We start from the raw sequence: 10,767 nt of genomic DNA, 5'->3' as shown, positions 1-10,767 counted from the left end.
TTTATAAGCGCAGTACTTTTTAAGCGCCCCCTGATTAAGCTCCCATGCGAAGAATCCAAAAATTAAATAAGCGCCCAGGGCGCTTGTTCGGATCATTACGGTAACTATTTAATTTTCAGACGTAAACTTCGGCGGCCCGGTTATTTTTTTCAACTTTGGCACCACGTTGATGTCATATAATAAACGGCCCACTGGAAGATATAAACCTTCTTTTCGGGATTGGAAGTCAAACATATTGGTTTGAAATTGGTAGCTTTCACATAAGCTCCAAACAAAATCTGCCAAAATGGTACGTTAAATTTGTCATCATGTTACTATCTATCTAAATCTTCTCAGATTTTGTTTTATTCTCCCTGCTTAAAATATTATGATTCCTAAAAGGTATGAGATTTATTTTTAAATATACATATTATTTATATATTTTTTATTTTTAAGGTGAACTTCACAATAGACCAGGTATGCATACATAATTTTGTTTTAGTGTAAGTACTTCACACAACTAAGACATCAAGCTGTTATACTTGAATCTTTGTTTATGCTAAAACTTATGTTTTAGATCCGTGGGATCATGGACAAAAAGACCAATATCCGCAATATGTCTGTCATAGCCCATGTTGATCATGGAAAATCAACCTTGACTGACTCTCTTGTGACAAAAGCTGGTATTATCGCTCAAGCCAAAGCTGGTGAAATGAGATTTACCGATACTCGTAAGGATGAACAAGAAAGATGCATTACTATCAAATCAACGTAAGAATTTACCTTTCCAGTCAAAATGACAAAACAACCAGTTTCTTTGATAATAAAATTTATATGCATATTTTAGGGCTGTTTCTATGTACTACGAGTTAACAGATGCTGACATGGTATTTTTACAAGGCCAAAAAACTGTCGGAAATGCATTTTTAATCAATTTAATTGATTCGCCCGGACACGTCGATTTCTCGTCTGAAGTTACTGCAGCCCTTCGAGTCACAGATGGAGCTCTGGTTGTTGTTGATTGTATCAGTGGTGTGTAAATTTATTCCAGAAATAGTTTTATGAAGCATGAACTTTCTATCAATACAGCTTGTGGACTAAAGCAGACTGTCAAATGTCTTAAAATTATACTTTTTAGGTGTTTGTGTTCAAACTGAAACTGTGCTCAGACAAGCTATTGCAGAAAGAATTAAGCCTGTCCTTTTTATGAACAAAATGGACCGTGCATTGCTTGAGTTACAACTTGAACAGGAAGATTTGTATCAGACGTTTCAACGTATTATTGAAAGCACTAATGTTATTATTGCCACATATGGTGATGACGAAGGTCCAATGGGTGTTATCCAGGTTATTTTTTATTTTTTTTGCTATTTATTTTTTACAATTACTATTGGTATTGACTTGAATGGTGTAGAATTGCTTCCAGTTTGTGATTTAACCTTAAACAATTTGCTTATATAAAATTCCCTCTCCCTAAAAAGGGTTGTATTCCATTAACTTGTAATTTCATTAACTTGTATTTTGGTTATTTTTCTGCAAAATAACATTGGTTTCCATGTAAGGTGGATTGAAATTCCTTATAGACTTCGTAGAATTGGGGAAGCAACTAGTTAGGCTAAAGATTTGCATTTAAATGTGTGATATCTGTTTTACACATCTAAAAAAGACTTAGTAGCACATCCAATTCCCATTCATGTGTGTGCAAATTCACATATTTTTTACTTTTGCATCTTATTTATGTTTTACTTCTTATTTAAATAAACTTAACTTAGGTTGATCCATGCAGAGGAACTGTTGGATTTGGCTCTGGTCTTCATGGTTGGGCATTTTCACTGAAACAATTTGCTGAAATTTATGCAAGTAAATTTAAGATTGAACCTATCAAACTGATGAAACGTTTGTGGGGTGATCAATATTACAATGCAAAAGAAAAGAAATGGAACAAAACAGGTGGTGATGGATATGTGCGAGGCTTTAATCAATTTGTTCTAGATCCAATTTATAAGGTAAAATTATAATTTTTAATGCAAATACTGAATACTAAAAATTCTGTCATTAAAATTTTGAAACTAAATGAATATTATAAAAATTAGCGTTGGTTTCCAAAAAAAATGGGTAAACTCTTTTCAGTACCAAAAAAATACCTCCGGTCACCACAACACCACATACTATTTTAAGTTTGTGTTATTTTTAAAAAGCCAAGATTAATCTACTGTGCAACTCGGCCATTAGAAGTCATAACAAAACTGGTTAAACAAGAATTAGTTTGGACAATCAGTCTTTTTCAGGAGAGGCGCCCGATCGCACGCGCACGCCTTTTCACATGCCTAAATCGTTTCAGAAAAGTAATTATTGAGTTTTCAAAATCAACCTATAAAATCCATTTTGTAGCCTGCAATGGCAGCCCTTGAAATAATTTTTGGAGAGTCGTCAGACAAAATGTCCGATAGATTTCCGTCTTGGTGGACACTTTTAGACTTTAGAAATTATTAAATAGTCCTGGCTCTTTTAATCCACGATCAAGCCTATTCATAGCCAACCTGAACATCCTAGCTAATTCACCGACTCCTGACTTATTTAAAAAACTACGTAGACATAAATCTCTTTCGCCTGGCCCCTTCGTCGTTGGTAACCAGGTGTCTTACACAAGAAATCCAGAATACACAAGAAATCCAGTCATGCGGTTCTTAACTAATGCGGAGGTGAACGCCGACGGAGCACGGATAAAGCAAGTCTGCAAAACTGCACTTAAGGCGGAATAGACATTTTATCATGGATTTAATTGTAGATAATTTCTTCATTTGACAAAATAATTGGAAACCATAGCAGGTCCGAATTTAATGGATTTTTTCTTTATGCCTGTAAAAACGACACCCACGGGTGGGTAAAAATTTTGTTAAGGTGTAGCTGAATTTTCTAAATGAATTTTGAAGTTTTATTTAAGCCATGTGGATAAGGATTTTTTTTAATTTAAAAACAAAGCATATTTTTTTGCCTATATTTGCTTGTGATGACATGAAAAATAAACAATAAATATAAAAATGAAGTTAAGATTGAGAGAGTCGCTATACCGCAAAATAAACGCGCAACAAAATTAACCTCGGAGCCCGTATCGCAGGCGTGACATTCTTTGCATGTGCGTTTTACATCGCACACGTTACTTGATTTACACGTGCGAATCATCGCACACCTACTCAAATATTCCTGAAAAAGACTGGACAATGCAGCATGCATTTTTAAATATCAATCCAAAAATATACATGTAATTATGAATACTAAAATTGTGACTGACAGGACGGTTACTCTTAAAATAAAGGGTTGGACATGGAAAGTTTTATCAGGGGAAGAAACAGTGATTCTATAGATCATCTTAAGCGCACACGTTTCTGTGAAAGTTTTATTACAATAAGAAAAGTAATTTTTTTAATTTTAAGATGTTTGATGCTGTAATGAATTTCAAGAAAGACATGACTGCAAAATTGCTCGAAAAACTTAACATCAAATTGTCATCTGAAGAAAGAGAACTTGAGGGAAAACCACTGGTAAAGAAAATTATGCAAAAGTGGCTTCCAGCTGGTGAAACTATGTTGCAATTGATTACCATTCATCTTCCATCTCCTGTCACTGCACAAAGATACAGAGCAGAATTGCTATATGAAGGACCACATGATGACGCAGCTTTCTTAGGAATCAGAGATTGTGATGAGAATGCACCTCTCATGATGTATGTGTCAAAAATGGTACCTTCTTCAGACAAAGGGCGTTTCTTTGCCTTTGGACGCGTGTTCTCTGGAAAGGTAGGAACTGGAATGAAGGCAAGAATTATGGGACCCAACTTTGTGCCAGGAAAGAAAGATGACTTATACGTAAAATCTATTCAGAGGTTTGTTATAAATCTGAATAATTGATGCTATTTTTACTTTATGCTGTGAAATTATTTTGTTCTTTACTCTTACTGCTGCTGCTGTTATCTTATAAAGTTGTAAATTTACATTCAATTTTGGCTATTTCCACATTTTTAAATAACTCATGGAAATTGTATTTCTGGAATGGGCATAATTTACAAAAATTATTTACACAATATGTTTTGCTTAGAACTATTTTAATGATGGGACGTTACACTGAACCAATTGAGGATGTGCCATGTGGAAATATCTGTGGTCTTGTTGGTGTTGATCAATACCTTGTTAAAACTGGTACACTTACCACACTAGAAACTGCACATAACATGAAACAAATGAAATTTTCTGTATCCCCTGTGGTTCGCGTTGCTGTTGAACCGAAAGATCCTCAACATCTTCCCAAGCTAGTTGAAGGTTTAAAACGATTGGCAAAATCAGATCCTATGGTGTTATGTCTTACAGAGGAATCAGGTGAACACATTGTTGCTGGAGCAGGAGAATTGCATTTAGAAATCTGCCTGAAGGTAAGGTGTGAAAAGAGCGAATTCACAAATCAAGAGTTTAAATCAGCCATTACGATAAAGATTTTGCTATTTAGTATAATGTGCAAGGTGAACTATAAATAAGAAAATAAAAATAAATTGCCATATCTTTTACTCAGGATTTGGAAGAAGACCATGCTGGTATTCCATTAAAAAAATCTGATCCTGTTGTTTCTTATCGTGAAACTGTATCTGAGCGTTCAAGTATGACATGTTTGTCAAAATCACCAAATAAACACAACAGATTGTTCATGACTGCAGTTAATATGCCTGACGGTTTGCCTGAAGATATTGATAACAACGAAATAGAGCCACGACAAGAATTTAAAGCAAGAGCAAGGTAACTGATGTTTTTAATTTACCTTTCTTCTAAAGAACATTTTTAATCCTATCTAAAATAATTTTTTACCCTGCATTTAAGTACATTTAAGTTGAATTAAATGTCATAGTACTTTTTTTTGGCTAACTAATTCTTCTTAATCTTCAATATTAAGTTGTTCATAATAAGTTCATAATAAGTTGTTCAGCGTAATCGATTTTTTAGGCCCATCCTTCTTATATATTCGTTGCTTAATTGCCTAGAGCTTTTCTTTCACTAACTTGATCTTTAAAATATCCCAATTATTATTATTATTATTATTATTATTATTATTATTATTATTAAAATATTTACACAGGTTAAAAACTTCAGCTAGTAAAAAATATTTACAGCTGTTATTAATGTTCCACCTGTTAAAATTAGTTAAAAGCTATCCCAATTTAATCAACTTTTTGTATGTAACATTGCTTTTTAGTAGGTTACATATCTTTTTTTAATAATAAGTAAATGGATGCCTTTGATTACGAGTTCAATTTCAAATTTCAAGAGTTTCCGTTACATATCTATTGCAGGATAGTTGTAACCCCTTTGCCAACTGTGCTGCCAACCATGCTAGGTATCATTACTTACATGCTCTCTGCTATTTTCCTAATATTTAGATATCTTTCTGATAAATATGACTATGATGTTGGCGAGGCTAGAAAAATCTGGGCTTTTGGACCAGAGGGTACTGGACCAAATTTGATGATGGATGTTTCCAAAGGAGTGCAATATTTAAATGAAATTAAGGACAGTGTTGTAGCTGGTTTCCAATGGGCCACAAAAGAAGGAGTAATGTGTGATGAAAACATGAGAGGAGTTCGCTTCAACATTCACGATGTCACATTGCACGCCGATGCTATTCATCGTGGTGGCGGCCAAATTATACCAACTGCTCGTCGTTGTCTGTACGCGTGTGTGCTGACAGCTCAACCAAGATTGTTAGAACCAGTGTACTTGGTCGAAATCCAGTGTCCACAAGATGCGACTGGTGGTATCTACTCTTGTCTCAACAAACGTCGTGGACATATCTTTGAAGAAAACCAAGTGGCTGGAACTCCTATGGTATTTGTCAAAGCATACTTGCCTGTCAATGAATCATTCGGTAAGCTATGTAATTTGTGATTTTAAGGTTTGCATAATATATATACTTATTATATTTATAGCAATGTTTTCTCAAAAAAAAATTTTTTTTAGGTTTTACTGCAGATTTACGATCCAAGACACAAGGTCAAGCTTTTCCACAATGTGTGTTTGACCATTGGCAGGTAATGCCTGATGATCCACTAGAAGGGACTACCAAGTCTGGTGTCGTTGTCCTCGCCACAAGAAAACGCAAAGGGTTGTCGGAGACTGTTCCACCACTCGACAAATATTATGACAAATTGTAGGTTTTACATAAACTATAAAATCTTAATGTGAATTAAAGGAAAACAGCCTTCTGAATAAGGTTTGTGATAAACAATTAATCCTTGGTGTTTTATTTCGAGGTCGTGCTTTTAACAAGCTTTTTTGTTAGTACACATTTATGAAGTTGTGGCGAAGGTAGAGAAAACCGAAAATAAATTGTTGTGTATGCTCTATGGAATATAGAATTAACGATTTACAGGACGCATACACAGATAATTGTTGTCGTTCTGCAACCTCCTGGTTAACTAACCAAGAATTCTCGGTCGGTTTTCTATTAGGTGAGTCAGAAACACGCGGAGCCGTGCTTGTTTTATTTTAAAGCCAGTCTAGCTTTCAATTTTCACTTGAATATGTACATGAAAACGCTAACGGTTTGAAAATTGAGTAGAGCCTAATATATCACAATGTTTACCTAGGGCAGATGTTTGGCATTTTTTTTTTTTGAATTGTGAATTTAAAGGGCCTACAAAGCTCGGTCATAACGTTACTTTACATTCTTGCACATTCTGACCCGATAGATTAGGTACAAGAAGTTATGCGCACTTCACATACAGCCTGTTTTTATGATGAATTTGCGTTTTTATTCCTTTATGCCGGTAAAATATCAATCAAAAGTTTTTTTGCGATCCGAGAAGCTATATTTGGTAAAAGAAACTTGCTACGTTTAAAAAGGGGGTATTTTACGGGGTTTTTTTGCAAAAATTTATGCCGTGAAAAAGAAATTTCTAGGAATCCCTCCACACACACACACACATTGCGTCAATCTTAATTTTAACCTCTTGGACTAGAATTTCGTGTTCGTTCCTTATCGACAGAAATGTACCTTTCTTTATACAGTTCCTTCAACAGTGTTTCGTATCAAACTAAGAGATGATGATGATACTCCCAAGGGTTTCTTCTGTAATTCCCTTCACGAATTTTGACTACGACTTTTGCTTCTGAATCTGGTTCAGCTCCTTCACTTGAAAATACGTCGTACGGATTGTCTATCTCATGGAACATTACAACAACTTACGCGACCAACCCGCTTAGTATTAAACTTGCTGCACCACACCAAAAAAAAATCATCTTTTTTGTTAGCCATTCTTTAAATTTGTCGCTGTTACGTGGGTCGAAATCTGTATAATCGCTTAATGGTATAACATCGTTAAAACGTCGGTAAAACAAAAATAATCGGCAGCAACCTCGATCCTAGGGCTTTTTTTCTCTTTTTGATATCAGGGACAGCTGTCACTTATATCAAAAAGGGGGAAAAGCCTGACTAATTCTAAATCGACAATTACCACAAAAAGTTCGATTTTTCAATGCTTTTTTTCTTTTCAGAAAAACAACAGCAGGAAGAACAATAAAAATTATACAAATCAGTCCATTTCAATGAAAAATCTTTCTTTCTGACTCATTTGAATATTTTTTCTGCTTTGGTCCTTAACTTTTTCATGGCCCTCTGTCTCCTCTGTTACGTTTACTTGCTCTTCTTCAATATTGAATTAAAAAATGGGGGATTAAAAAAAATTTGGCAAAAACTGTTATACTTTGTTGCTAATATGAAACTCGACAATCCAATATGAAATTCAAGGTAATTGAAGGTGATTAAAGCAACTCGTTCCAGAACGTTTTTTGATTTTTGGCCGGAGCTACATCTTGTGCGCCAGCCTAACCTCGATCCCAGGGTATCTTGCATATACGCTGGGGTCAGGTTTGCGCTAGCCATATATCAGAAAGCAAAAAAACCATGAGAACGAGATTGTGGGCAAAAAAGTTTCTAAGAAGGATGATTGTAGTCAAATTAAACACAACGATGGAGAGCCATTCAAGTGTCATATGACAGACACATGAACCACGAATGTAATTAAACCAACTTGATTGCTATGCTTCTATGGCTTAATATATTATATCAATATTTTAAAAGACTAGGAATTAGTTTAATTTTAAAATAAAAGTTTCAAAACATCTCATGACAATACATTTATATATCATAAGTTCTTTCAAAACATCTTATGAGAAAACATTTAAGTTGTTTTAAGTAACAAATTTTTTTAGCAGCGTATTTCTTTACGATGCTTTCACCGCATCTCTTGCTTCTTCTTCTTCTTGTTTATGTCACTCAAGCAGAAAAAATCAGTGTTTGTTTTTACACCAACTGGGCTCAATATAGATACGGCGTAGCAAAATTCTTACCAGAGGACATTGATGTAACGTTATGCAGTCATATCAATTACGCTTTCGCAAAAATTAATTTACAAACACATAAGCTGGAGGAGTATGAATGGAATGACGATGGAATGATTACACGGGTCAATGCATTGAAGAAGCAAAAACCGTCGTTGAAGACAATCATATCCGTGGGTTAGTGTCAATATTTACTACCAGCATTTCTAAAATTGGAGGACTTTGACGTTCTTTCTAAGACGTTTTTTTTCCTCCTACAAGGATTACGTAAAAAAGCTCTGAGACACAGGTTCTGGAAATGAGATTGGTGTTGCTAACAAGTTTTGTTTCGTTAAGTGATCAAATTTATGTGAAATAATTTAACCCTGTCTCGTTTCTTTCATCAATTTTCATTTTTTGTTGCTTTGAAATAATATGCTTGTCACATTGGTTTTTTAGGTGGCTGGAATCACGAATTTCAACCAAGATTTTCCAAAATGGTAGCCACTGCTGCAAATCGAAAAATTTTTATCGATTCAGCTATCGAATTTTTAAAAAAACACGAATTTGATGGTTTGAGTTTGGATTGGGAGTATCCAGGTAATCGAGGATCGCCAGCAGAAGACAAAGACAGATATATACTCCTTCTTCAGGAAATATTTCAAGCTTTTCAAAAAGAAGCCATTTTAACAAACAAAGATCGCTACACGCTCACTGCTTCTGTCGGGGCTGGCGGACCTGTTATTGCAAAAGCTTACGACATAGAACAGATGATTGAATACGTAGACTGGGTCAACCTTATGTCCTACGACTTGCACGGATCATGGGAAAATATCACCGGTTGCTCGACAGCCATGTCAGGTGTTATTCCGACTGTGCCAAATTCTTTAGACATTTGGCTCAAAGGAGGTATGCCTGCGAGTAAAATAACACTTGGCCTGGCAGCATATGGACGAAGTTTTCTTCTTAAATCAGCAGACCAACATGGACTTGGTGCACCTGTACTGGGTCCTGGAACAGCTGGAAAATACACGAGAGCTAGTGGTTCACTGTCATACTACGAAGTTTGTTCAACAAACTGGGAAAGTGACACAACTTGGCCAATAAGTGGAGCAAAAGCGCCGTTTGCTTCCAAAGACCGTCTCTGGATTGGATATGATACTGTATCCAGCATTCGGTATAAAGTGCAAACATTAGTTAAAAAACATAACCTATTGGGAATTGGTTTTTGGGCTCTAGATTTCGATGATTTTACCGGAACACTGTGTAAGTTTGGAAAATACCCCTTACTAAGTGAAGCCGTGCGAACAATGAATGGTGCAATGGAGACAAAAATGCGAAAGGATGTCCGCAAGACCACTTGTACTGCCGTTTCAAGATGGCGACATATTACATCATTGGTCACGTGGTGTAAGGATAATTGTGTTAATAGAAAATGTCCAACCTGGATGTGTAATTGCTATTAGGAATAAAAATCAGATACAGTTCATCTGTTTTTTTTAATTTTTATCTTCTGGAAGATGCATGACAGCACAGCACCAAACAAACAAAAAATACTTTAATGTTCTATCATCCAGGTATTTCTTTCCGCCAATCAAATTCAAAGTACTCGCTAGACACGCTTACCCCTTTGATTATTTCTTTTGCACGCATGATATTTTATTCGTAACGTAGATTTTTCAAATATTTTATTACGTAGATTAAAAAGATATCAGTCCAAAATGCTATGTACATTAGATTTTTCTGACCAAGAAATCGAAAAGGAAAATTTAATTAACCTTAGAGAATAGGATTGAATGAAAGTTCAATTATTGTTCTGTTCCCTAGCTTCCTCGACTTTTTTTAGTTGTCTCCTGTACTCCTTTTTGTTTTTTTGTTGTGAAGTCCACGTAATTTTTACTACGCCGCGATATATGTTCTACATCCACTCCCATACTAGATAGGATGGACATCAACAATACTATCTGGTTAAAATTTCTCGAAATTTTTCGCGCCTAAAAACTTAGCAAGTTGCGAAAAAATTTTCCCGCGAAAGTTTCTTATTTTGAAAGTAGTTTTAACTTTACAATATTCTATGCACAATACGCAGCTTCTTCTTCTTCTTCTTCTTCTATGCCCTTTCGATTTGTAAAAACAGTGTTTTATTTATCTTAGGCGAGGCAAATGACTTTAAAGTTATTTGCTTCTGTAGACTAATCCCTTTATGTTAAAATGAACAGGGAGACGGGACGTCGTTGTTATTTTTTATCTATTTAGTTTTAAGGTTTAATGTAATGTGGAAATTGAAAATCACAACTCCCAAGTTTTGATAGCTATCAAAAAACTCCCAGGTTTAGGTGTCCGAGTGAGTTGAAATATTATGACTATTTAAAATGTTGAGAAATGGACTTTTTATCGTTAAATATTACGCTATCAATCGAACTCAATT

The 10,767-nt window shown here is 35.0% G+C and overlaps 2 protein-coding genes across 2 annotated transcripts; both read left to right on the top strand.

Moving 5' to 3' along the window:
- The first annotated feature begins 149 nt into the window (after window positions 1-149).
- LOC130646907 (elongation factor 2-like) lies at window positions 150-6,250 on the top strand. Its single transcript, XM_057452572.1, has 11 exons — window positions 150-289; window positions 436-456; window positions 557-750; window positions 827-1,011; window positions 1,118-1,326; window positions 1,752-1,985; window positions 3,414-3,862; window positions 4,075-4,405; window positions 4,543-4,763; window positions 5,402-5,886; window positions 5,979-6,250. Exons 1-11 carry the CDS (start codon window positions 287-289, stop codon window positions 6,170-6,172), a joined length of 2,526 nt encoding a protein of 841 aa, XP_057308555.1. The 5' UTR covers window positions 150-286; the 3' UTR covers window positions 6,173-6,250.
- A 1,358-nt stretch (window positions 6,251-7,608) lies between these two features.
- On the top strand, window positions 7,609-10,568 carry LOC130646952 (chitotriosidase-1-like). The gene is made up of 2 exons (XM_057452636.1): window positions 7,609-8,537; window positions 8,799-10,568. The coding sequence occupies exons 1-2, from the start codon at window positions 8,249-8,251 to the stop codon at window positions 9,803-9,805; spliced, it is 1,296 nt and encodes a 431-aa protein (XP_057308619.1). The 5' UTR covers window positions 7,609-8,248; the 3' UTR covers window positions 9,806-10,568.
- The last annotated feature ends 199 nt before the right edge of the window (window positions 10,569-10,767 follow it).

The sequence above is a fragment of the Hydractinia symbiolongicarpus genome, chromosome 1 (genome assembly GCF_029227915.1).
Source record: "Hydractinia symbiolongicarpus strain clone_291-10 chromosome 1, HSymV2.1, whole genome shotgun sequence".
Taxonomy (NCBI): domain Eukaryota; kingdom Metazoa; phylum Cnidaria; class Hydrozoa; order Anthoathecata; family Hydractiniidae; genus Hydractinia; species Hydractinia symbiolongicarpus.
Note: the sequence above shows the minus strand (reverse complement) of the source record. Positions and strands in the feature narration are given on the sequence as shown.